The 13,559-nt window shown below is 43.7% G+C and overlaps 1 protein-coding gene across 7 annotated transcripts in view; it reads left to right on the top strand.

Annotated features, from left to right (window-relative positions):
- The window catches only part of PCNX2 (pecanex 2), a 326,874-nt gene that overhangs the window by 193,139 nt on the left and 120,176 nt on the right, over positions 1-13,559 (top strand). For 6 of the 7 annotated variants that reach the window (XM_053207265.1, XM_027046909.2, XM_053207264.1 and 3 more), the window contains 2 exons: positions 6,254-6,395; positions 10,597-10,774. In XM_053207265.1, the coding sequence (XP_053063240.1) occupies positions 6,254-6,395; positions 10,597-10,774 (320 nt within the window). The remainder of the gene's footprint in view (positions 1-6,253; positions 6,396-10,596; positions 10,775-13,559) is intronic. The other variant, XM_027046910.2, reaches the window with a different exon arrangement.

Here is a 13,559-nt window from a genome sequence, read left to right as displayed (position 1 = left end):
GAATGATGTATTCTGCTTGAAAACTAAAGCTAGTAATACAGAATGCTGGTTCAGTGTCTTGCAGAAGCTTCATGGGTCCTTGCTATATGGCAGCATGGTGGACCACCGGCGGTGAGGAGATGGCAGGGTCTGCCCAGCACAGGCAGAAAGGGGGGCATGTGTTGTTTCTAAAGAATTTTAAAACAATAATAATGCCAATTACAATTTGGACTCCTTTTTTACTTTCACCTTGTGCCAACGGTTCTAAACACTGTCAGTGATTAGACCTTTCCCCTGGGATGGACACTCCCGAGTGCACAGCCCTGGAAAACGGCCGGTAGCAACTGTACTGGGAATGGTCAGGGACATGGGGGGCGGGCAAGACCAGGAGTTCCTCAAGCAGGAAATACAGAAGGACATTCCAGGAAGGCACCCAGCACATATAAAGGCATAGACAGCAGTGAGGTTCAATGCCGTGTGGAAGGAAATAGACACTTCGAATATGGGGCGCCTGGGTGGCTCAGTCAGTGAAGCATCTGACTCTTGATCTTGGCTCAGGTTATGATCTCAAAGATCGAGCCCCGCGTTGGGCTCTGTGCTGACACTGTGGAGCCTGCTTGGGATTCTCTTTCTTTCTGCCCCTCCCAACTCATGCTTTCTCTCTCTGAAAATAAATAAACAAACAAACAAACATTTAAAAAAAGAAATTATTTTCAATAAACTGTGATGGTCAGTTATCCACATGGGAAAAAAATCGGTTTCAATCCCTATCTCACACCATACAGAATCAATTCCAGATAGCTTGCAGATCTAAATGTGAAAGGTAAAACAATAACGTCTCAAGGGAAAACATGAGAATGTGCTCACGATCTTTGTCTTTTAAACACAGTACAAAGGGGCACCTGGGTGGCTCAGTAGGTGAAGCATCCGACTTTGGCTCAGGTCATGACCTCACGGTTCATGAGCGAGCTCCACATCAGGCTCTGTGCTGACAGCTCAGAGCCTGGAGGCTGCTTCGGATTCTGTGTCTCCCTGTCTCTCTGTTCTTCTCCTGTTCGTGCTCTGTCTCTCTCAAAAATAAATAAAGATTAAAAAAATAAAATGAGCAGAGCACCAAAGACTCCAAAAGGAAAAAAAAAATGAGAAATTGGAACGTATTAAAATTAAGTATTTCTTTTCTACAAAAGAGACTATTAAGAGAGTGATAAACAACCCATAAAATGGGAGATCTTTCTGATGCATATATCTGAGTAAAGACTCATACCTAAGGTATATAAAGAACTCCTAGAAGTCAGTAAAGAAAAGACATCTCATCCTAGAAATCAGTAAGGAAAAGACGTTACTCCAGGAGGAAAAAGAACCAGGCAATGCACATGGAGAGCCACACTTCACAAAAGTGTGTATCCAAATGGCCAAATGGTGTAAACACATGAAAAGGTACTTAACTGCATTAGTCATCAGAGAAATGCAAAATAAAACCATAACATGATACCGCTCTACACCCACAGCATAGTTAAAATGAAAGAGAGAGAAAATGTTTTGGCAAGGATGTGAACAAACAGAAGGAACTCTTTGCACTGTTTGTGGGAGTGTAAATTGGCTCCATACCTTTGGAAAATCTCCTAGAGCTTCCTACACACACTTAATAACCTAGCAATTCTGTAGCTAGATATATACCCCGGAAGCGTACCCATGTTTACCAAAAGGCCTGTCCAAGAATGTTCATGGCGGCACTCTACATGACAGCTCTAAACTGGAAACAACGTGAACGCTCATGTACAGCAGCTTTGAAAAACAACCTGTGTCTATTCATATAGTAGATTATTGTACAGCAGTGAGAACGGGCAGATGATGATTACACACAAAGATGTGGCTGAATCTCAAGGAGAGTGTTGGGAAAACGATACAAAAGGACAGTAGGCAGATGGAACAGTGGTGTTTGGGGTTAGGGCACTGGTTACCTTGGGGGCAGTTACTGGAAGAGACACGGGGTGCTTCAAGAGGGTTTCTTCTTCCTCTAGGTGCTAGGGACACGGCCGTACGTGTATGGTATGTGCAGGTTTCTGTATATGAAAGAGTTCAGTGAAAACGTTTTTGAAAAATCCAGCATGGCTGCTTCAGGTCGCCAGTTAAGTGAGTGTAGAACTGATGATCGTGACCAGAGAGTTACAAAGTGGCAGGTATAGAAGATCTGACGCCGTTCCAGACCCACTGGGTCTGCTTCTGCATTTCCCCCAGGTGATTTATTTGCATGTCTCGACGTTTGAGAATCACAGATCTAGGACAGCGTCTTTCTGCCTTGCCCCCAGGTAGTTCCAACATGCAGCTGTGGTTAGGATGACTCCGAGGTATATTGCCTGCATGGCTAAATGAATGCAGGTGTCATTAGATAAGATAAAGAATGTTCAAGGAAGAGCAGGTGTGTGGAGGCTGACAAGTTCAGTTTTGACATGTATTTGGGGATTCCTTGGGGACATCAGGTGAAGCCATCCATTGAGTATTTAGATCTGGAGGCCAGGAGACAGATAGAAGATTGAGAATTACAGATGGGAGTGTCCTCAGCATGGATGGAATCATTAAAGTTAAGGGTGTTGAAAATGAGAAAAAATAATACAGAGGTCCAAGGAGAGCAAATGACCAAATAAGGGAAAAGGGGTTTGCAGGGAAAATGGGAAAAGTAGTTATCAGAGGTTTGAGTGCAAGCAGGAGCAGGTGGCATGGGGAAACTAAGGAAAGAGAGTTTTCTGCGGAAGGCAGGACCAGCGATGTTTTATGCCCAGAAAGGTCTAGTAAGGTAGACTGAGAAGGATCAATTATTTGTCCTTTGGGAGGTCACAGGTGGCTGCTCCATACACAGTTCTGGCCAGGGGTAGCTGCAAATATCCAGGCGCAGAAGTTTCAGCAGTAAATAGGAGACAGGGGCCTGGGATGGTCAGACATTCACAGCCTTTTCAAGAAGCTGTGCAAAAAAGGGCAGAGGGAGCGAGGTGTAGAGTGGAAAGCAAGTTTTCAATTTGGCAAAGACTGGAATATTGCCACTTGCCAACAGGAAAGAGCTACTCTGGGGAGTGACCCCTGAACCAGCCATCAGGAAAGAACGGGACTCAGAGCTTCAGTGGACGCTCAACGTGAGGAGGACCCAGCAGGTGGATGTAACTATGAATACATTCGTAGCTGACAGGTGGGAAGATGAGTTGTTGGAGTCTCATAGCCTCAGTTTTCTCTAGAAGTAAGGTTCCTGTCATTTGCCTAAAGGGATGGGGGAGACATCATAAAAATTTGTCTTTCCTAATTTTCATATACTTTCACAAAAGATGAGAACCCTGTTGTCGGCATGTAGAATATATAATAATATACCTAGATTTCATTAATTATATGTAAAAAAAAAAAACACCTTAATTCCCTATGAAACAGCCCATTTTCAAATCTATACCGGAAAACACTGTGCATTCACCATTAAGAATACCCGAAGTTAAATTCCTACCCAACATCCTTGCTGTTTTTTTAATTATTGAAGTAGAGTTGACATACAGTGTTACATTAGTTTCAGGTACGTGACACAGACAATGCCATATATTACGCTGCGCTCACCATGGGAAGTGTGGCTACCATCTGTCACCCTACAAAGTTATTACAACATTACGGACTATATTCCCTATGCTGTACTTTTCATCCCCATGACTTATCTGTTTTACAGCTGAAAGTTTGTACGTCTTCACCTATTTTGCCCATGCCCCACCCACCTCCACTCTGTTTAGGTAGAGTTTTTTCTCTGTATTTAAGAGTCTGTGTCTGTTTTTGTTCATTTGTTATGTCTTCTAGATTCTACGTATAAGTGAAATCGTATGGTATTTGTCTTTCTCTGTCTGACTTTTCTCTAGGTCCATCCATGTTGTTGCAAATGGCAAAATCTCATTCTTCTTTAGGGCTGAGCAACATTCCATTGCGTATACATACCTTTTAAATTGAAGTGTAACTAACATGCAGCGTTATACTAGTTTCGGGTGTACAATACCGTGATTCAGCAGTTGTTTACATTACTCAGTGCTCATCATGATAAGTGTACTCTTAATCCCCATCACCTATCACCCATTCCCCCACCCACCTCCCCTATGGTAACCATCAGTTTGTTCTCTGCATTTAAGAGTCTGATTTTGGGGGGCACCTACGTGGCTTGGTCAGTTAAGCATCCGACTCTGGATTTCGGCCCGGGTCATGATCTCTTGGTTCGTGAGTTTGAGCCCCGAATCTGACTCTGCGCTGACAGCATGGAGCCTGATTGGAATTCTCTCTCTCTGCCCCTCCCCTGCTTGTGGGCGTGCACACACACACGCACACTCTCTCTCTCTCAAAATGAATAAACTAAAAAAAGAAGAGTCTAATTTTTTTGTTTCTTTGTTTTGTTTCTTAAATTCTACCTGTGAGTGAAGTCATGTGCTATTTGTCTTTCTTTGACTGATTTATTCTACTTAGTGTTAATACACTCTAGCTCCATCCATGTTGTTGCAGATGGCAAGATCTCATTCTTTTTTTATGGCTGAGTAATATTCTGTTACACACACACACACACACACACACACACACACACACACCCCACGTCGTCTTTATCCATTCATCAGTGGATGGACTCTTGAGCTGCTTCCATTTCTTGGCTACCGTAATTAATGCTGCAGTAAACACAGGGCTGCATATATCTTTTCAAATCAGTGTGTTCCTTTTCCTTGGGTCATTACCCAGTCTTCCTCCCTGTTTCATGTATCATTAACGTTTCTTCTTATTTTTATCTTGATGATTTCTCGTTGCGTCTCTCTTCTACTGATGAATCCCTGGGATATTTGTTCTTATTTCTTGTCCATGTCATGAGGTATTCCCACTGTGTCTGTCCTCCCCATTCTTTGTGAATCAGATTCCTGAATGCTGATCTCTTCTCATATTTTTAATCGAATGATAAGTGTGAGTGCGACCTGCTCTTCATGAGTGGATTCTCGTGTAATCCAAATAATGTAACAACGACATGGCCCTCTTGTTTGTTTTGTTTTGTTTTGTTTTTTACTATAGGTTATTGAGGTGTAAGTTTGGTAATATAAATGGCTGAGGAATGTGATTCCAGAAGTTCGATGGAGTCAGCTTTGCCCTCTGGGGGTTTGGCCTCTGAGACTTGGTGGAGAGACTGAGTCCCCGGCATGTCTGATTCATTTTCCTGGCTGTTTGGCTGGTGGATTGGGGACCGTCTCAGCCTCACAGTTAGTAGCAGAGAGACTCAGGAGGGAATGAGATGGACCTACCTGTGGGCCCTGGGCTGAACCAGGAGTGCTCTCCTCATGGAAGCAGGGGAGAGCTTGGCTCCGTACGTCACTCCTGTGTCAGGGATGTGTGTTCTCCTCTCCGCCTGATGCTGTGGCCTAAGGGAGTTTGTGCTCTGACCACCGGACCAGCCAGCCACCCCTCCTCCTTCTCAGAAAGAAAAGTAGCCAGAGGGGGGTGACAGGCACTGCAAGTGTACATCGTACATGACCCCATCCCGAGGGGGAGCAGAGTCTTTTCCTGCCCTGAGTGGCGGGAAAGAGGGGCAACCACTTCCCCAGCAGCTGACTCAGAGGGTGGGCAGGGCGCACAAGCCGAGGCTCAGAAAGATTGAGTTAACAGTTCACCGTCACGCACCAGTGGTTGGTAGAGTCTGAATGAAAACCCAGACTGGTCTGACTCAAAACCTTAGCCCTCGTGGGAAGAGACGTCACTCCCCGTGGTGCTCCTGTTGTCACAAGGGTTCTCAAGAATGTAATACATTCATAACGATGGGGCCTGGGGATCAGCTTTCTCTTATGTGTATGTATGTCCTGGGGATTTGATTGTTGATTTAAAGATTAAGAAGAGGGAGAAGAAAGCCCAGCCTTGGAAGCGTCCCCAGCTGAAGAGGAGATGGGCCCAGGAGATTGTTTTTCAACCCTTCATCCCTCACTGTCCACCCATACTTCCTCTGAGAGACCTTGATACAGGACCACTTACTTCCTGGGTCCCAGGAATAATTCCATATGGGAAAATCACCTGACTTGAAGAATTGGGACCCTGGTCTATATTACCGTATGTTATTATTTATGAACTATGTAGAAACAAAGCTAAGGATTGCCTGGAAAGCAAATTGGTGTATCCTGTCTAGAATCTGGAGTTCTGAGTGAGCAGCTTTTGAATGAAAAGGGGGGACATTCCTTCTTATTACATGTACTTAAAGAAAAATAACTTGATCAGTTCTAAATGGTTTTTGTGTTTCTTTCAGATATCACCCATCTAATGTGGTTTGAAAGACTCTATGTCTGGCTTCAGTGTTTTGAAAAATACATCCTGTACCCAGCAATAATTCTGAATGCCCTCACTATTGATGCATTTTCAATAAGCAATTACCGGAGACTCGGTACCCAGTAAGTGGATAACAGTTTATTCTCGTAATGATTTCGATCACAATGATTTCAAAATCGGGTGGATTTTCTCTAAACAGGCTACAGTAGTACAACATCTACTAGTTTACTGGCCGCGTAAAAGTAAGCCACAGTGGTCTTTTACTCAAACTCGCTGGAGGAACTTGATGGTTATTACAGAGTGGGCTGAAAATGAAGTTAGATCTGCTTGAAGTGATGTTGCAAATAAACGACAGTCGGTTTGAAAAAGCTCCTGCAAGAACTTAGTGAGCTTTAATGAGATGACAGAAGCACAGTGTGGTTCCAGGGGTTCCTGAACCCCCTGGAAAGTTCTTAGCATCATGCTCAGAGCTTTATGAACCGCCTCATGTCATTTCATTTAGCAAATACTCTATCGTTTTGTGCTTGAGGGAGGGGAGATTAATCACTGTCAGTGCTCTCTCTGCATTTATCGGGAGAAGCCTCACAATTAAAAAAAAAACACGGAGCACAGCGTCATCATGCCGTCAAGATGCCCATGTTTTTGCAAAGCATTAACAACACACAGTTGGGTTATTAGTTTCATACATAAAATTAACTCTGAATTTGCAAATGGAAATCCTTCTCGATAATCTGTGGATTTGCTGCTCTGACAGAAGGTTGAAGTGCCTGGTCAAGTAAGTTCGAGTAGGAGAATGAGAAAGACATCCTTTCCCAGATTTGCTTATTAAGTCATGTTGCTTAAACATTATGTGCCCAAGTCAATTCTTGTGCATAATCCCAAGCATACTAATTTAAACCTGCTCTTCCTTTCAGGGGGTGATGGGGACAAATTAATTAACATTTGCCAAAGATTGAGCAAGCTGAGATAAAAGACATTTGAACACTCTGTTGGACATTGAGTGGATTCATAGTCACACAAAGCAGACACTGAATGAAATGGTCATATAACCTTCCTGTCTTTATCAGACTCTGCCTTCCTTCCAGTTCAGACCTGTCATGGCTAGGCCAGGCCAAGTTGTGCCCTTTGGTATTTAAAATCCTGGACTTCAGATCCAGGGATGAAAATCAGTCTCACTGGATAAAGAACACAGACAGTGAGACTGTAGTAGCCCTCTTGCCCAGTTTGGGGGGACCCAGTCCCAGAGATGACTCCTTATCCAGAACCTCAAGTGCTTTCTCTAGTGGTAGGTGTTTCTGGTATGGCACAATGTTGGCTAACCCTGCCGCCCTCCCGGAACAAGGCCGCATCTTGGTTTCTAGAACGAGGGCTTACAATCAGAACTAAAGTAGCAAAGAGGGTACCAGTGCTGCCCCCGGGGGTAACGAGCTGAAGGACTTAAAGTTTGCTCGCTTTCCAACCTCAGGACTGGGACCTTAAGCTAAGCCTGCAGGTTGAGGCCCTCCAGTTCTGGCTGTTGGCAGAGGCTGGACACAAGGGTTGGGAATCAGGCAGAGTCAAAGAGTTTGGAGAGAGTCCAGTTTCAAGTAATAATACTCTCTACCCCCTATAATGTTTTTTCCAGACACGAATATCAGAAAGTAGCACCTTAGCAATGTCCCTCCAAATAGTCTCAAATCCAAGATGACACCAACAGAACTATTCTTCTTAGAACCAAAAGCTGACAATTCCTTCATATTCTTGAGGCATCCAAATGAAGCCTTGAAAGTAATTTTAGGGTGCCTGGGTGGCTCAGTCAGTTAAGTGTCCAACTCTTGGTTTTTGGGTCAGGTCATGATCTCACAGTTTCGTGAGTTCGAGCCCCACATCGGGCTCTGTGCTGACAGCATGAAGCCTGCTCATTATTCTCTCTCTCTCTCTCTCTCTCTCTCTCTCTCTCTCTCTGCCCCTCCTCTGCCCACACTGTCTCTGTTTCTCTCAAAATAAATAAATAAGCTCAAAAATTTTTTTAAATAATAATTTCAAGTACCCCCATTAGACCAGCTGTTCTAAAATAAGACAGCAGGAGTCTGTATGTCAGTATCACCCAGAAACCTGTTTCTAACTATAGAATCCCCCGGCCTACCTGCACTGAGAACCACTGTACCTGATAGTTAGGCAGTGAACTCCTCAGCAACAGGCATGACTTATTTGACTTTAAATACTACCCCCCCTAGTAAATGGTAGAAGGCTAGGTAGATGGGTGATCAAGCCGGGACTGGTAAATGGATGAATGGGTGAATTGTGATATCTTGTTAGGTATTTATATTTCCCAGCCTGATCTAAATGGATGCTTTGCAGCTGTCCCAGGCTGTGTTCACTGACTGCTACATAAGCCTTTATTAAACCTTCAGCTGAGCCTACAATAGTCTCTGAACTATTTTAACTGTGATCATTACTCTTGTAGTGTTATAAAGGCCATAAAATTCAGTCCTTAAGATCTCCCATAGTGTTAACCAGTCATCATTGATAAGCAAAAAATTAATGCTCTTCGTTTTAACCGTATCACAGAGAACACAAAGTTAAGAGTTGACCCTCACTTAGATTTGGCCTGAATAACCCCCAAAATCATCAGTCTCCTGTGAAAACCCAAATAAGAATACCCCTAACCTTAAGATGCCTTGTCATTGGGCATAGACATTCTTGTATCCTGGGCTGTTGTCAAAGGCAGCTGGACCCAAAGTCATGTCTTTATACTGTATTTTCATCAGGAAATAGAAGGAAAAGAAAGGTGGGTTCTGGAGCAGTGCGCAACTTTGCTGCAGGAACCCTGAGGGTTTTATGTTGAAGTTACATGAAAACATTCCCACTCAGCCCAAATCTGTATGTAATTAAGGACTAGTTTTCTTCAGATGAGCCTTGAGCAAATCTCACTGGGTGCATCCTCAGGCAAAGTGAAAACAATTGTAGCCCTCGGTCTGAAGGCGTATGAAATATCACATCAAGGCAAATGGAATTGCCAACATTATTAGATCTTTTTGACAACAAAAATGACAGTGTTGCACCTGATAGGTGCAAAGACTTTAAAAGCATTTTTCGAATGCCCTCATCCTGGGACAAGATAATAATAATGCTGAAAAGGGTCCAGAGCCCGGGGATCCCTCTAGGCTGAGGGAAATTGAGGCATAGCTCCAGTTTTCTGTATTTAGCCAGGGGGAAAAAAACCTCTCTAAGTGCAGCCATTCACTGGAAAGTATTCCCATCTCTGCCTTTCTTTTGAGTTTGCAAGTAGGATTTTATTACAGTGGGACGGTGCAGGAATCTGCCCAAAATGCGCAAAGCCTTCCTTCAGAAAGACAGACTCCTCCAGGAAGTGGCTGTTTGCTCTGTCAGGATATTCTTAGCTGTTATCATTAACTTTCCAAGCTTAAGGTAGTTAGATTATTCATTGTTGGCTTCAGCATCTGCTGGAATTGTTCGTATAACACATGCTCCCTATACAGGTTAATAACCTGACTCCCCAGACAAGAGCATCCAGGAGCCCAGGCCTTGAAGCAAAGTCCTGGTTATCTCCTTGCTGGACTGCTTTGATGAGTTCCTTAACTAAAAAGGCCAATGCCATGGGGGAAAAATGTCAATGGTATCATTTTCAGCAGGAAAAAAAAAAAGTGTGTGGGGTGGGGGGAGTCCAAAGAGCTTACATTTACCAGGGAGGTAAATATGCTGAAAAATATTAGAAATTAACATGTAAAGGCAAAAAGGTCTGTGATGAGATACCGGGGTTTTATTTCTTTTCCGAATTTAATATTAGCTACTATTATATCACTGCTTCAGTAAGATTCTTTCATAATAAAAAAGCATACACTGAGCAGACGCAAAGAGGGACAGCATGCTGTTTCCTCACTCGCCATCAAACTTTCTGCGGAACCTGTCGCTGCAGGAGTCCTTCAGATAAGCTCCAAGGGAGCTCTGTGTCCTTGCTGAGGGACAGGGGACCGTGAAGATCATGTGGCAGGAAGGAGCTTCTTCTCAAGGCCAAGGGTCTGTGCTTGAGAGTCCCTTGGGACTGAGTTTCAATCCTCACTCCACCCTGCCCCCCCCCATGAGATCTTAGACAAGGGACCCAAACTCTAACAGCCCGTTTTGCTCCTCTGACAAATGTGGATAATGACAGAGCCTCCCCCCACACCGTCCTCCGCCCCTGTGTCCCCCTTCCCCACCAGTCTTGGCTTTTCATGCCTGTAAAGTGCACCGTGCACAGTAAATGCTCAAGAAACATTAGCTATTGTGACTCACCTGGTACTTTGCCGTCCTTGACCGCTTCCTTTCTTTCCTTTCCAACAGCTGGGACATTTTCCTGATGATCGTTGCCGGCATGAAGCTGCTAAGGACCTCCTTCTGTAACCCCGCTCATCAGTTTATTCACGTGAGCTTCACTGCGATCTTTTTCCATTTTGACTACAAAGATCTGTCAGAGAGTTTCTTACTGGATTTCTTCATGGTGTCCATTGTGTTCAGCAAGGCAAGTTAGTTCTCCATTTTGTTCATTTTCAAATGTAAAAGGGGTGTTTCTCACCATAGGTTTCAAGAGCTGTAAACATTTTCCTTTAAAGAAAATTGTGGAGTGAAATTAAATTGAATTACATATGCGTGTCACGCTCCTGCTACCACTTGAGGGACATTTCCCCGTGGAATACAAATATGCCACGTAATTTGCCAAAAATCACTAATTACAATGAATTAGCCATTTACTGTTGCTTGAAATTTTGAAATTTTATGATCTTTGCATCTGTTAGCAATCTCATTACAGAACTTCCCTAGACCTCAAAATGCTCTGAATTAAAGATTAGCAGCCAGACAGATTTTTTTTTTTAAATTAGCTAGCATTTGAGGTAAAACTTGTGACCTGGTATCCAAGAACCAGGTCTCTTGGATTATTTTCATTCTTCTTTGCTCGTGTTAGGTCAAGATACACAGGCAATGAGAAATCCTAATCATAGTTCAGGCAAAATAGGGGGATGGAATCGGATGTCGAACATGGCGGGGGGGCGGGGGGGGGTGTTGGATAAAATCCGCTGGATCCTCACCTGAGTGTATTCTGAGCACCTGGCAAAGCCAGGGTTTGTAAACAGAAATGAAAAGGAATTTGGAACAACTCCTGGTAAATAAACTGACCATCTCACTTCACATCGGGCTTCCTCACACGCTGTCTTTAACACGGTGGCCGCCGGTGTCTGCCCTCAGCTTGACTTAACCAGCCCCTCCCCTGCTTTTGGTTAATAATTTTTTAATTTTAAGATCTTTTTTCCTGAACTTCATCTTTTACCTCTTTTTGAATCCATTCTGTTAAATGTTTCTCTTTCTTACTTACCGTTTTCTTCTACCTTTCTCTTTGCTTATTTTAGGTAACAAAATTTCAAAACTCTCATATTGTCCTAAAGATGCCCTGTGAGTAATTGTCCTCACCCTATCAGACGTGCGCTTATAACTCAGGCTGAACTCTGATTTTTCAGCTGCCCGAGTCCCTTCTTGTGTCGTTTGTCACATGCTCTGTGCTATTATTACTTTTGCAGCCTACATCTTATTCCAGAACCCTGGTCTTGGTCCTTTTCCCACAAACATTTCTTCTGTGTTTGAGTTCTGTTTGGTGTTGATAAAGTTATCCCAATTTTCTCGCGGTTCAAATCACAGGCTTCCATATTCTGTTTTCCTTCACTATGTATAAATTGCCTTTATTTCACATAATAAATGTAAAACTATATCCTATGATCTTTAAAGCATTTTAGAAGTTATTATACATAACTTTACCACTTGCAGGGGGTAAGAGCTTATAATCAGATGCAAAGTGTGTCAGGATGTATTGAATTCCCGGCTCTGGCATTGTTTCTGTTTTGACATGGTGTTATTTACATGCCTTTCTGACCCGCGGTTTCTGATAAAATTGAAAGTAAGGATAGCAGTCTCGCCCGGGCATTGAGAGGATTGAAAGAAGTCTTTAAGTAAGATGTGCTTTCCAAATGCAAGGCAGAATTTGTAGAGCCATTGTAAGTAGAAAAACAGAAGTTATGCACTGTTTAGTGTGGGAAGGAGCGTGGCTGGTTTTCCACACTGAGCTCCACTTAAGAATCTCTCTGTAAAGTGAGACGCCCCAGGTGAACACAGGCATGACAGAGAGGAGTGAGGGTCTCACTGTAAAAGTCTTAAGGGCCTGGCTTCTAAGTGATTGTACATCCACAGCAGGAACAGTGATTTTCACTTCCTGGAGCACAGGCAGCCCTCCCCCACTGACACTTGGTGTCATCCTGTGCATCGTGAGCAGCGTGGGACAGGACACAGTCTGAAACTAACTCCGTGCAAACTTAGCGGCTGCAAGCATTTGACTTTCACTTGCCATAATCTTTTTGAAGTCACAGTTCAAACACTAATAAAGTCAGACAGAACTATAGGAGCCGCATTCCTATTTTCTCTAATTGTGGGAACATTAGCACATGTAATTTCAATAGTTTGCTTTTAGGCTGGGGATAAGAACAAAAGCTAGAAAAATCAGCATACTCTATAGCGAGTCAGTCCTGAAACATCCCTAACTCCCTCTGATGCTTGCTCACGCTTGATCTTGAGAGAGCTGGGAAGAGCCCATTGTCTGGACTGAGAAACAAAATAAAAATAGGTCGTTAAAGAGACAGCATTGGAGATCTTCCTGGGGAAAAAAAAAAAAGCCAGCAGAAATTAGTGACAGAAGACAGTGGTGGCGATGAGCGGGACCCACAGTTAATGTTTCCGGTAAATATCCTGCCTGTAATTCCCAACTGATGCTTTCTCTTCTTTCTCATCATTTAAATATACCTTTAAAAAAAATTGTGCCCCAAGGTCTGGAAGGTGGATGTTGGCTAGTCTCTGCAGCCTGCCAGACCTAGTGAAAAATGAAAAACAGGACATAATGAGTTCCAGAGTCCAGTGGGAAAGAATTAGCACCGGCCAAGCATTGACAGGAGGGTGGGGCATTCACAGTTACGGCATCCTGGGCTCCTGGGGAATGGCCAGAGGGGGATATCCCATATCCCCTCTCGAGATGTGTGGTATTCCAAGCCTACACCCAGGTGGTGCATCACCTTTGAGATGTCAGGCCATCCTCCCCCGCTCCCTTGTATTCTCCGTCCCCTCCCTCTTTCAGTCCAGCCCCATCAGTCAGCGTTTCCTTTCAAGAATTAACCGCTGTAATTAATTTGTCGCATTTCTGGGGCATCTAGGTCCTTGGCGGGGCAGAAGGCATACTCCAAGTACGGGTACTCAGTTATGACAGGATCAAA

Source organism: Acinonyx jubatus, chromosome D2 (genome assembly GCF_027475565.1).
Source record: "Acinonyx jubatus isolate Ajub_Pintada_27869175 chromosome D2, VMU_Ajub_asm_v1.0, whole genome shotgun sequence".
Classification (NCBI taxonomy): domain Eukaryota; kingdom Metazoa; phylum Chordata; class Mammalia; order Carnivora; family Felidae; genus Acinonyx; species Acinonyx jubatus.
The sequence above is the reverse complement of the archived record's forward strand: the minus strand, read 5'-3'. Positions and strand labels throughout refer to the sequence as shown.